This window comes from Euleptes europaea, chromosome 6 (genome assembly GCF_029931775.1).
Source record: "Euleptes europaea isolate rEulEur1 chromosome 6, rEulEur1.hap1, whole genome shotgun sequence".
NCBI classification, from domain to species: domain Eukaryota; kingdom Metazoa; phylum Chordata; class Lepidosauria; order Squamata; family Sphaerodactylidae; genus Euleptes; species Euleptes europaea.
The window spans coordinates 105,623,817-105,637,770 of NC_079317.1; the positions used below are offsets into that span (position 1 = coordinate 105,623,817).

Here is a 13,954-nt window from a genome sequence, read left to right on the forward strand (position 1 = left end):
CACCACACAGAAGATACCTGCGGTTTGCCTACGGCCAGCAACACTACCAATTCAGAGCGCTTCCATTTGGATTCTCCTCAGTACCGAGGGTCTTCATGAAGGTTCTCATCAGCTTAGTGGTGCTACTGAGGGAATAAGGAATACACATGTTCCCTTACTTGGACGACATTTTAGTGAGCACTCCCAAGGAAAAACTGGCAATCCAAAACAGTTCGATAGTGATCAACCTCCTGGAACATCATGGCTTTCTCGTGAACAAAACCAAAGGCAATCTGACTCCATCACAAACTCTTCAATACCTGGGCACTGCATGGAACATGCTGTTTCTACCCCAAGACAAGATCACCACAATATCCAACCTTGTGAGACTAGTCAGCAAGGCCAAATCTTCCAACATCATGATGTTGGCCCGTCTCCAAGGCCTCCCAGATCCCCTACAGCAGGGCCACTACTCCACCCGGACCCGGGGTGGCTTCATCTGACTGCATGGGCCTTGAGAGGCAACGGATGGTAGACATGGGTTACTCCTCAGAAGTGGTCAATACCATTCAGGAAGCCAGGAGACTATCCACCAGACGAATATATAATTTTACATGGAAAATTCAACAGGAGTTGAATTTGCCCACATTCTGTCCTCAACTGGCCCATTCCAAGGAAAGGGACTGGCATACCCTAGACGTTAAGAGGGCACTAAGAATCTACCTAAAAATAACAGCTCCATTTCGGCATACAGACACACTATTCATCTCAATCTCCCCACCTAATAATGGGGGGGGGGATGTCCAGCACAGCTATAGGCAAGTGTATCTGACAAGCAGCATACCAAACAGCATACCAGCACAGTGGCATTGCTGTTCCATCAGGTATTACAGCACATTCAGTAAGAAGTGTGGCCACCTCGGCGGCGTTCAATAAGAACGCCTCAATCAAAGAGATCTGCAAGGCTGCAACTTGGTTGTTGAAGTCTACCTTTGTGCGCCACTACAAACTTCACACCTACGCCTCTTCGGATGCAGCCGTGCTACAACAAGTGGTAAAAGACAACTGATCCGCTCAAAGTAACAGCTTTTTAAAATCCTGCTGCTGAAGATGTCCTTCGACCTCAGAGTGAGAACTTACCTGTGAGGGGTCTTTCTACTTGGAGGAAGAAGGACATCTTGCCCACCCATGGCAAAGCACTCCACAGGCACCAAGAACATAACCTGAAGTAAGAACAGCCAATGCATGCTCAAGATTAGGATGAGCCAATTCCGCACTTTCCTTAACTTAATTGTCCCGTTGGACTGTGTTCCATGTTTACTAATATTAGTTACCTAGTTATATATGTTGTTCTGATGTTATACCTTTTTGTGACCTTCTGTCCAAGTTAGCTAGGGAAGTCCTCATACTGGAGCAGAGAGGGCGGTCCCAGTTCAGGTGACAGGAAGAAGTTTAGAATCATGCCTTCCTGAGCACGAGAAGGAAACCACCCTCTGCTGAAGATGTCCTTCTTCCTCAGAGTAGAAGGACCCCTCACAGGTAAACCAAGGGTTTGTTTTCCATATTCTGGATCACATCAGGAGTAAACACACCTGTTTGGGCTGCAGTCCTGTGGTTTTGTTTATAGCATTCATTGCTGAACTATTTGTGGTTTTGCTCATGGACTCCTTTTAAGAAAATAGTTAATCACAATCCTTAATTTAGGTTAGAGAAAGAATTTGAGATATGAATTCTTGTGTGAGCAATGTTTGGATTAGGATTATGCACATACTGTCACACACATTCTTGATACAGCTACTTGCACTTCCAGTCTGGTATTATAGGGCATTCACAAAAAGGCTGGCTGGTTTTTTTAACTGTGTATCATTCCTGTGATGAGATTGCAAAGCTGGTCCATGCAGATGATGTTAAATAAAAGATGATTGTTGTACCAGGAAAATGCTTGATGGATAGCTGAACCTTGGTGTATGTATGTGTGAATTGCAGTGGGGGTACTCCTGAAATGAGTGGAGGGGTCCACTGTCATTAAATGCAGGCAGCTGTGGGTCTGGGCCATCCCCCTCTACCACAACCTGTTTTGACTGATGGCTCTGGGGATCCAGTGTAGTCAGCTCTTTCTGGTTGGAATAGAATGCAAGCAATTTACAACTGGCATTTTTAAAAAAAGGATTTACAGTTTAGTGCAGTAGTCGGCAAACTCATTAGTCAACAGAGCCAAATATCAACAGTACAACGATTGAGATTTCTTTTGAGAGCCAAATTTCTTCAACTATATAGGTAGGTACACTGTTTGTTAACTTAATAAACTTTAATTAAAGTTTTAAGTCTTAATTAAACTATAGGTACACTGAATAAAACTTGATATCATACTTAATAGTGATCTTATTTATTGATAAAAATTAAATTGTAAGTAAGGTATCCATAAAATTAAATCATGACAATGACTGACAAACACTACATTTTCCCCATCTGCATTCTCAAAACTCTGCAGAGGGGCTTATTGTTGAGTTTTGAGAATCTGGATGGGGAAAATGTGCATCTGAGTGGCAAATCCAAGGCAAAACCTCCCATTCATAAATGGCCCATAACCCCCCCCCCCCATGCAGAGTTTTCAGAATCTGGATGGGGAAAATGTGCATGGAGAGAGTACAAATCCCAAAAAGAGAGTACAAATGAATCAAACATGGCTTCCCCCCCAGGCCCCGACCTTCTCCTCCTCGCCGCTGCCTGGGCTCCTTCCTTCCTTCCCTCCCCGGCCGGTGTGCTGTCCGCCCATCCACCCGTCCTCAGAGCCTCGGCCTCGGCCTCCTCCGCCAGCCAAAACCAGCTCGAAAAATCCCGCCCGCTGATTGGCTGCAGCCGCCCGCCTTGGCGCCGCCGGCCCTCGAGTGCCGCGTGCAAAACCCGGCGGTGCTGTGAGGGGAGGGAAAAGGGAGGGGGAGGGAGGGAGGAGGGTGCTTTACCTCACACACCGCCCCTCTCGTGGGGGGGGGAATAAACCCGAAATGGGGCGGTGAGGAGAAATTTCGTGGTCAACTTTTGGTGGGGGGGGGGGCGCGCGCCACTTTCTCCTCCTCAGAAACGTTTGGGTTTCCAGAGCCGCACTCAAGGGCCCAAAGAGCTACATGCGGCTCGTGAGCCGCGGTTTGCCGACTACTGGACTAGTGTGATTTGGGTACTCAACTCCCACAGAAAAATGCATTTTCTCATGAGTTTGCTTAAAGTACGAGGGCCTCTTTTCTTGGCCATATTGAAATGAGTTGGGTTGGTTGCATGAGATGGGTGCTAATATGAGGATAAAACAATGTGTTTATAGTGGAAGGCTGAAATCATTTCCAACACTGTTTCTAAGTAATTTCTGAGAGCCTAATCAATGACTAAAGTGGGCAGGAGCAGCAAATCATCTCACCCACATTCCTCCTTTACCTGGAATTTCAACAAAACGGTATGGGAGCTCTGGGAAAAACAGGCAGTCCACTTTCACCATTGAGTGCCATTATTTTTGTTCACAGCTCACTCTGTGGATTGATGAGAAAATGCTCACAGCTCAAGACATATCCTATGACGAAGCACGTAATTTGCACAGCAAATGGCTGAAGCACCAGGCGTTTATGGCAGAACTTGCTTCTCACCAAGGGTGGTTAGAGAAGGTAGATGAGGTAAGTGTCTTGGCATCTCTACTAGCTCTTCTTTCTCTTCCTTGTTATATTCTTATGTTTGGGGGTTGGAATTTTTGAGAAGGGGTTAAAAACAGTTGCCATTCCTGGAACATTATTACAATTAGGGAAACTAGCATTTCTGAACCCTCTGGAAATTGATTCTTTGCTGATCTGTGACACTAAGGTCCCTTTCAGACTGCCCTTATAATCTGGTTGAGCAGAGGGTTGCTAACAGATTTTTTGTGTCAATTCAGAAACAGCTGGCTTGGCTCCCGGCTGCTAACGGATTTTTTTTACCTGTTCAGACAAAGCTGCTCGTGTCTCCTCAGCATTGCAGGGCTCTGCCGCTTTTTATGAAAATTGCTTTCTCCCATTTTCAGTTCTTCCTTGAGCTTCTGAATCGCTCAAGTGTGCTGTTTGAACTGTCTCGGGCGCTTCTGAAAGAACTGCTATTCCCCCCCCTTTTTTTTCCACCCAGTGTTCTTTTTCAGCCTTTTTAAAAACATTCTAAGATTTGTGCTATGGCAGCACCATTGACATGCCTGTCCCTGTAGCTGAGAAAGAACGTCGCATGGAAAAAGGTGGGAAAACGTTAGTGTGCTGTTTGAACTGGCCAGAGTGCTTTAGAGATGGCTCATAGATAGATTGAAATGAGCTGTATGAACACCCATCTCTGTATTGCTTTACTCGTAAACATGCCAACAACGGGTGACATCCAGGTTAGAACAGTAATCTGAAAGGGGCCTAGGAAAACAGGAGATTGTACTCTTATACCACCTAGTGCGGCCCTCAGCAATATAGTTTTAAAACAACTGTGGCAGATGAAATGCTCCAGTGCAGTTTACTGTGATGTTCTTTGGGGGAAATGTCTGGAGCTAATTCAAAGTGTCAGGGAATCCTGTGTGTGTGTGTGTGAAGTGCCATCAAGTCGCAGCCGACTTATGGCGACCCCTGAAGCATAAAAAGTAGTTTACTGATGAGAGACTCCATGGTACTGCATAGAGAAGTATGGGGAATTGATACATACCGTCACAAGAAGTCTTGAAGGGGTGTGATTTAAAGCCAGTTTTAAAAATGCTTTTCTCTGGAAACCAGCAGAACATCACCTTCATCCAAGAGATAGCACCTGGTGAGCCAATAACTTCCTAACAGAACAAAAACAGTGCCAGTTTAAAAAACCATGAAAGTGTGTTGAGAAAAGGTTGAAGATACACAGATTGATCTTTTTTTTCCACTCCAAATGTTTTGTTTTTATTTCAAGAAAACAAAAAGCACACAACTACCTATACAAACATACAGTTACTAAACTAGAGACATACAGACGTAGAACAAGGCATGGCGTCCCGCAGCGCAAACCTGAAACTCGCATGATTGGTAAATGATCATACATTATCTGTACAAAACGAAGACATACAGGAAATAGGCTAGCATTCAGTATGCAATACAGTGTGTCACTTGGCACAAGTGTTGAAATTCACATTAAAGATATCTGCACTGCTGATTTTACTACACTAAAAAAACACATTATATTTTACAATATAAGTGGATTTCTGCAGGAAATCAAGGTGAATTATTATTTAGAAAGGTAGTTTATTGCTTTGTTATTGTTCTAAATTAAGTAGAATGTGTAGAGAAAAAGTGTGAGATTGTGTTTTTACATACTGCTTTTGAAGTTCCATTCACTGGATCAGTTCGACTTATGACATACGTTTTGCTGGTGCGCTTCACTCCACCAATCGGAATAACAGATGAGTTCTTGGGAATCAGGGCATTATCGTCCATATATTCTTCCTTGGTCTGGGCGTTGGTGATCTGGAGGTCGCAGTCGGCGGCCTTGAGCTTCTCGCGGCCCATGATCTGTCGCTTGAGGTCTCAGAGGGAGATGTGGAGCCCGTCGAAGGTGACCGTGTCGTAGTTGAGCTTCGAGGAGAACTTGTAGTGGACTCATGACATGGTGGGTCGGCCCCCCCGGCCAGGCCCCTATAGGCCCACCCTTGGGCCCCTCAGGCCCACCAGGGCCCCCTCTCCCGCCGCCTCACAGGACGCGCCGCCCCGCCATGGCCCCGTCAGGCCCGCTGGGCCTCCATCATGGCGGCGGCGGTGGATCCGGGCCCTTCCTTCCTTCCTGTACCCTCCCCTCCTCCTCTTCCTCTTCTTCTTCCTCCTCCTGGCCTGGGTCCTCCGCAGGGCGCCGCCTCGTCCTGGTCTGTCAGGCTGCGCTGAGGTGAGGAGGGGGGAGGGGGGAACCGGCGCCACCGCATGACGAAGCGCGAGAGATTGATCTTGAGGTGTGATAAAAGAGTCATGTGATTATGTCACCATTTACCCTGGCACCAGATTTTTCAGTGTACATTGGAGCATGACATGATGCCACTACCAGCCTTTGTCGTGCCATATTCTGATTGTTTCAGAGAAAGCAGATCTGCATTTCATTTCTTCGTGGTTTTGGGGTCATGTGAATTAGACCTTGGGAAAGACTGAGCACATTTCATCAGGAGATAGATTTTTATGAAACCTGCTCCCTCCCCAATGTTGGAATAAGGCACCTCTTTTTCTGAGGTAGTTCAAGGGCTACATTAAAATGTAGGTGTGAAGACATGCCCTGACGACTGAGGTCTTCCCGCTGTCTACCTGGTGTCCAGACAGGCCCTCCTCAGCCTCAGACCATTCAGAGGGGGAATCAGAACTGTCTTCCCCCTCTGATGTCAGCAGGGTTTCTCCCACAATGCAGAGCAAGGCCAGGGTGGCCACCACAATCCTCCTCGGCCTCCATTCCCATGGGCTTAAATATCCTTCCCCTGGGGGCCCCACCCCTTCTAGCCCCCTCCCCTGGCTCCTCCCCTGGGAGGTCTTATCAGGACCTGCAGCTGGCCCACCTCTGTTTCTCCCATCCACCAGGTTTCCCTGCACCAGCCGTGGGAGTCTCCGTCTCTTCCGAGCTCACCTACCACTCAGCTGTTGAGTGCCAAAGGGTGGGGTGCCGGAAAGCACTCCCCTTGTAGCTGCCAGGGCTCCTTCTGAGCACGTGGTGGGGAGAAAGGAACTGGCACGGACTCCCAGGCCAGCTCGGCCCGACCTGGGCCGGTCCCTCTCCCCTCGCCTCTGCTGTCGGGGCGACCGGGCGAAGCATCCGCGCCGCCCTCGTCACCCTCGGACCAGCTTGCTGGTGGCGTTTCGACAGCCCGGGTAAGTGTGGCCTGCTGTTGTTGTCCTGGGTCATCGGTTGGGGGAGACATCGTCCCGGGACACACACCCTCCCTGGGAAGAGGCTTGCTGTCGGATTCCTCGTCTTCGAACATCCTGGACATATAGTCAGCTGGTAGTAGTTGTCATCCTGGGCTGTGTCTGACGGTGAAACTAAAGGGGAGCAGAGAGAGGTACCACCTCAGCATTCGAGCATTAGTATCTTTCATGCGGCTAAGCCACAAGAGGGGGTGTAGCAGGAGCCTCCGCACCTGGGTTGCTCTTTTGGGGCAGATAGCAAAGTCACACTTTAACAAATACTGAGCAAAGAAACCCTCTAAACTCAGTAGATAGTCTGCCACCAGCCCTTATCTATCCAGCTTAATCCCAGGCAGAGGATAAGGGCAGCCTCTGTCTGCTGGTACCAAATTAGCAACTAGCACTCACCTTGCAGGGTAGGACTCCCAGCAAGGTGAAGCTACAAAAGTAAAGGGGTTGAGTTTGGTAAGCGGACTCCACTTAAACAAGGCACTTGGAATTAGAGCTTGAAGCCTATGAAAGTCAAGAACCACAACAAATATAGTTTAAGAATTTATTCAAAAGATTGTGCTCATTACAGAAAAGCAATAGTTCATGAGACAAAAGGAAGCAGGCAGAATAACAAAGCTTTTAAGCAACTAGCTACACAGTAAGGTTTCTTTGGTTCAAAGCTTGGCAAAAGGCATAAGCAAGTTACAAAATGTTACCAGTTCCCAAAATGAAGTTGCACAGCATTCCAGCATTCAGTAAGTCATTCCAACGGTTCAGTTTGGCAGAGTCTCACCCTAAAAGACATCAAGAAATCAAAAAGGGTGATGGGTCCCCCATGTCGCCTGCATGTGAAGACACCATACCAACTATAGCTAAACTGGCCATCTTTATTCCCAAGAATCGAGTGGGGTGAGCTCAAGGACCCAATCAGGTTCCGAGAATGCCAATAAACCAGGTGATTAACGATATGTCCAAACACTGACCAAAAGGCTGCCTCTTGATGGGTCATAAGTGAAAAGTGCCTGCAGAATTCCAGTCACCTGGAACCCATCAGGTGACAAGATAAGAGCCTAATTGACAAGATAAGAGCCTCCTTGGTAACCAATTGACCTTCAATTTAGGGAGGACTCAGGAAGGAGGCGCCATAAATGCCCCACAGCTTCCTTGTTATCTCTTAGAAGTGAAACTGTTCTCACAGTTGTAAATTAAGACCTTGCATTCCAGGATACTAAGAGCTTTATATCACAAATGGTTAGGCCATAACCTGAACCAAAGAAAGCAGCAGCAAGAGATTGTGAGGAAGACAATTCCTTGACAGGGGGCATGGTCTGTCACCAAGGTAAAAGGGTTGTTCACTAGATAGTATTGCAGCGAACCCACCACCCATTTTACCGCCAGCACTTCCCTCTCTATGGTCGCATATTTCTGCTCCGCCGGTTGCAGTTTCTGGCTCAAAAACATTATAGGATGTTCCTGCCTGTCCCATTCTTGCAATAATATGGCCCCTAGGCCCGTGGCTGAAGCGCCTGTACAGACTATTTTTTTAAAAAAATAATTTTTATTATTTTTTCAATTATATCATCATATATGACAATATCCAGTACTATAAGATTGTGGGGGGACTGTACAGACTATGAAGGGTCACGTAAAGTCAGGATTTCGCAACACCGGCTTTCGGGAGAGGGCCCCCCTCAGGTTCTCAAAGGCACGCTCATGAGCTCTTGTCCACTGTATGCGACTAGGCTCATTTTATCTGAGACAGTCCGTTAGAACACTGGCCTGGCTGGCAAAATGAGGAACCTCTGAAGCTGTCGCTTGGTGTGTGGGAGGGTAGCTCTTTCCAACGTGATAACCTTCTCTGGTAAGGGCTTCAAGAGGGCTTCCCACCATATAGCCCAGGTACTTTAACTCACGGAACCCTAACAGACTTTTGCTGGGATTAGCTCGGAGCCCCGCATAATGTAGAGCCTGGAGAACGTGCTCAAGGTGTCGCAGTGTGAATCCCAATCTGAGCTGAAGATGATAATATAGTTGATGTATGCCAGGGCATACCCCTGGCATTGAGCTAACGCCCTGTCAACTAGCCCCTGGAAGGTGGCCGCTGTCCCGTGTAGCCCGAAGGGCATCACCTTAAACTGGAACAGCCTGTCGGGGGTGGCGAAAGCCGTCTTCTCTTCGTCTCCTGGCCGCATGGGAATTTGCCAGTACCACTTTATTAAATCAATAGCCAATAGATATTGTGTGGTCTCCAGTTGCTCGATCAAGACATCAGCCCAGGGCATAGGGTATGCACTGAACGAGGCTATCTTGTTAACCTCCCGGTAATTGACGCAGAATCAAATACTTCCATCGGGTTTGGGAACCAAGACCACTGGGCTGCGCCAAGCGCTTTGAGAGGGCTCAATCACCCCCAGGGCTAACATTTTCTTGACTTCCTCACCGTTGGCGAGGTAGGGGCTGCCATGGGGCACGGGGCACCTGGCCCGGTGGGGTACAGATTTCGTGGTGAACCCAGTGGGTGCGTCCCGGCGTCTGTGAAAACACCATTGGCAACCATTGCAGCAGTGCCGCGATCTGCTGCTTCTGGGGGAGCTGCAGCTCTTCATCTATCTGGGGGTCCTCTAAGGGTTCCAGGGCAGTTCACCTTCTGTCAGGTCAAGGGGTCCGCCCCTAGATGGCAAATGGTCACTTTGACCTCTCGACTCTGCCACTCTTTAAGATCATTAATGTGCAGTTGTTTGCGTTGGCTCCGTGTTGCCCTGCACTGTACCTCATAAGTGCAGGGCCCCAGAACTCTAGTCACCTCATAGGGTCCCCACCAGGGTCTCCTTCAGAGGTTCCAAAGACCTGTTCGTTAACCAGTACTTGGTTAATCCTAACCCTAACCCCACGGAAAGCATGCAGGACTGGGCCCCACAGTCGTGGTAGGCCTTCTGAGCTAACTGAGCCTTCTCCAAATTCTGAGCAGCTCGGTTTCTCGCCACCTCTAGGCACTCCTGTAACTGCCAAACGTATTCGGAGGGTTCCTGTTTGTCTGGTGTCTCTGACTTTACTCATTGCCCCCCCCCCACTACGTCCAGGATCCCCCAGGGCCGCCTCCCATATAGCAACGTAAAGGGAACATATCCCGTGGAAGCCTGAGGGGTTTCCCTGATGGCAAACAGTACTGGGTCTAGGAATAAGTCCCACTGGTGTGGTGTACCATTTCCTAACTTCCTGAGCATGGTCTTGAGCATTTGATTAAACCTCTCAACCAACCCGTCAGTCTGGGGATGGGTGAAGGCCGTAAAAGCCTGGCAGATCCCCCACACCTTACACAATTGGCAGGTGATTTTGGCAGTGAAAGAGGTTCCTTGGTCTAAAATGACTTCCCTTGGTAGTCCCACCTGCGAAAAGAAGCGAACAAGGGCATGGAAAACCCCCAGGGCTTGCATAGTCCTTAACGGAATGGCCTCCGGGTACCTGGTCGCATAATCTACTGTGACCAATATAAACCTAAAGCCTCTAGGGTTCCGGGGCAAGGGCCCTATGAAGTCCATCGCTATCCAGTCAAATGGAATGTGAATGAAAGGCAGGGGTTGCAACAGTGCCTTGGCGGGAGCCCCTCCCCCCAACCTCTGGCATTGGGGACCGGTACGGCAGAACCCTTTTACATCACGGCATATGGAGGGCCAAAAGAACTGGGCCTCAATACTCGCTAAAGTATTTTTCACCTCCTGGTGATCGGCCCAGGAGTGATCATGGCTTAGCTCTAACAACTATATTGTTAGACCTATATTGCTGAGGCACTAGAAGTTGCTGGTATTCCTGATGGGGCCTGCCAGCTATCTGGTACCACATACCCCGCCTTTGACTATCCTGGGTACCCGTGTTGCTCGGTGGTCGTCTATGACCACCCCTTCACTCACCTCTACCATCCTCCGGCAGGCTTGAGGAAGGCTTCTTGTTCCTCCTGAAAGGAGGTTTCTCGGGTCCATTGCCCAGCGGCCAGCTCCACAGGGTGGGGCCCTGCTGTCCCCGCTGGCTCATCTTCACTACTTGCCATTACGTTGTCCGAGTTGACGTTCTCTTCCCGTGGGGGAACCAACTGTTGACTTGTCTCAGGTAGCTTGCTAGTGATCTGGTGCATCATGTCTTGGAAATAGGGGCCGTCCTGACCAATGAGCAATGGATAGGGTAGCGTCTGAACCCAGGCCAATCCCAGAGTATACTGGCCGCCATTCCACCATACACGGTGTCATACAACCTGGTATTTCTTCACGTGCTGATGAAAGCAGGCTACCCGAGCCCACCGCACAGTGGGAAAGTCCTGGGGCAAAAGCTCATCCCAAATCATAGAGATGGACGACCCACTGTCAAGTAGGGCTTTGTAATAACAGTCACGAACTGTCATAGTCACCATCATAGATGGTGGCCTTCTGATCGGGATCGTGACTTGCATGGCTTCTTCTACTCTCAGGTAACATTCCATGAGGGGGCACTCTTTCTTGTAGTGCCCCCACTGTCCACAAGTAAAGCATGGACCTGAGATAGAGGATGCCTTCACAGCCCCAGGTTCTCTGATGTCATCCGCTCCCTGTTCAGGCCAGGCTCCTTCTTGGGGTTTTGACAGCACTGCAGGACTTCTAGGCCATGGCCCCCCAAAACTTGGAAGGCGAGGAATGGGTCTGGCATGATTCCCTCGAGGTATATCCCTGGGTGTCTTCCCTTTAATGTCGCCCTGGCTTTTTCCCTTTAGCCCCTCCTTGGGTTCCGAGGCGAGGGCATTTTCTAGCAGCTGGGTGGCTTCTGTCAAGTCTAGGTGTTTGTTGTAGTTGAGCCACTCCCGGGCCCGAGGCAGCACCACTTGGATCAACTGGTCCAACACCACCTGGTCTACGATAGCCCGTCTCACTGGGAGGGAGGGCTTGAGCTATCTGTAGGCTGCGTCCTTCAGGGCTGTCACAAAGGTGCAGGGCCGTCTGCCCTTCCTCCACGTCATATTGCAGAATTTCAGCCAGTAGGAGTTAGCTGAAATCTCTTACCGATCTAAAATTGCAGCTTTTAGCTGAGGGTAATCAGTACTCTCCTCTTTAGGCAAGGCCTTGAGAGCTGCTTGAGCCTCTCCCGTCAGGTAAGGGCTGATAATGAAGGCCAGCCTGTGTCTTCGGCCAGCCTGTGTCTTCGGCTGTTCTTTCAAATGTTTCCAGATAGGTGTCGATCTTGTCATCTGGATCCAGCTCTGTCAATGAGACTGGAGGCAGCCGGTTGGCCATTCCACTCAGCCCCGACAAGCTGGTTGTTGCCTCGGTTCAGCCACTCTCGAACGCCTTGCAAAGGTCTCGCATCAACGCTGCCTGCACCTCCTGATGTTGCTGCGACAAAACTCGAATCAGTATCCATTTCTTGCATCTGTCCTTGATGTCCTGCCAGCCATTGTCCCAGCTGAGTCAGCTCTGTAAGCCCCCCCCCCCCCGGTGGCTTTCTGGCTTCCGGCTGTGAGGGCACGGCGGTTTGGCCATACCCGCATTCTCCACCACTTTGTGAAGATCCGCCCCACTGACTGAGGTCTCCCTGGTGTCTCCCTGGTGTCTAGACCGCCCAGACGGGGCCTCCTCAGCCTCAGACCATTCAGAGGGGGAATCAGAACTGTCTTCTCCCTCTGACGTCGCCAGGGTTGCTCCCACAACACAGAGCAAGCCCAGGCTGGCCACCACAATCCTCCTCAGCCTCCGCTCCCGTGGGCTTAAATATCTTTCCCCTGGGGGCCCCACCCCTTCCAGCCCCTTCCCTCCCCTGGCTCCTCCCCTGGGGGGTCTTATCAGGGCCTGCAGCTGGCCCGCCTCTCTTTCTCCCATCCATCAGCTTTCCATGCGCCGGCCGTGGGAGTCTCTGTGTCTTCTGGGCCCGCCCACCACTCAGCTGTTGAGCGGCAACAGGCGGGGTGCTGGAAAGCGCTCCCTTTGTAGCTGCCAGGGCTCCTTCCGAGCCTGTGGCAGGGAGAAAGGAGCTGGCACGCACACCCAGCTCGGCCCTACCTGAGCCGGTCCCTCTCCCCTCGCCTCTGCTGCCGGGGCAGCCGGGTGAAGTGTCTAGGGCTGTCGGGAAAAAAAAAAATCGGTACAGTTCGGATTCGGCCGAATTTGGCCCTTGTGGGTTCGGTACGTGCTGAAGTCCGAATTCCCCCACTTCGGATCCGTTCAATTCGGCGGGAATTCAAAGTTCGGAAAAAAAATTCGGCCGAATAAAGCCATTAAAAACACAATCGCGCCTTTCCGCGGCTCTGGGGGGGGCATTTTTGGGGTTAGAGGTCCCAAAATTTCAGCAGAGCTTCAAAGGACGTTTATTGAAAGACTCCCCAAGTTTTGTAAAGATTGGGTCAGGGGGGGCTGAGATATGGGCCCTGAAAGGGGTCCCCCCCACCCTTAATGTGCATCTCTCAGCAGAGCTTGCCGCCCACGCACAAAGCTCCCAGTCCCGACAACAGTTTGCAATGCAACTCAACCTTGTAAAACAACACCTTTGCAACAGGGAAAAACCAGAAGACACACAACTGAAACCTCCCCCCTCAAACCAGGGAGCGAGAGACTCGAGGGGGAACACACACCCCAGGCAGAACCGACGACAGCCTCCTTTGGCTTCCCCCCCACCCACAGAAACTGCTCCCTCCCCACACACACACAGACTCTGCTTTCCCCCCCACACACACACATACACAGGAGAAAAGTTATAGATTAAAGCCCCCAAAGGGGTCTTACTGTGGCTGTCTTCTGTTCCATCAGGAGGGGCTGGGGAGGACTTGTAATCCAAGATGATTCCAATTAGGCACGGAACGTTTTGCTCTGGAGAAGATGCACACAGGATCGGCTCGCTGATCCATTCATCCCAATAGGGGAAAGGGGAAAGCCCATATCCCGGGACCCCCTGACCCAATGTTCACAAAACTTGGGGGGTATCTTAAGAACACTGGTCTGAAACTCCGCTCAAAGTTTGGGATCTTCACCCCAAAAAATGCGCCCCCTGCAGCCACGGAAAGAGAAAAGGGGGGAGGCGATATTTCTGCCTCCACTGAACCCATCTTTACAAAACTTGGGTGGTATCTTAAGAATAACTGTCTGAAGCTA

At 50.0% G+C, this 13,954-nt stretch overlaps 1 protein-coding gene across 1 annotated transcript in view; it reads left to right on the plus strand.

Annotated features, from left to right (window-relative positions):
* SPTB (spectrin beta, erythrocytic) overlaps window positions 1–13,954 on the plus strand; it is a 110,495-nt gene that overhangs the window by 56,178 nt on the left and 40,363 nt on the right. The window contains exon 18 of the mRNA XM_056852031.1: window positions 3,492–3,638. Within this exon, the coding sequence (XP_056708009.1) occupies window positions 3,492–3,638 (147 nt within the window). The remainder of the gene's footprint in view (window positions 1–3,491; window positions 3,639–13,954) is intronic.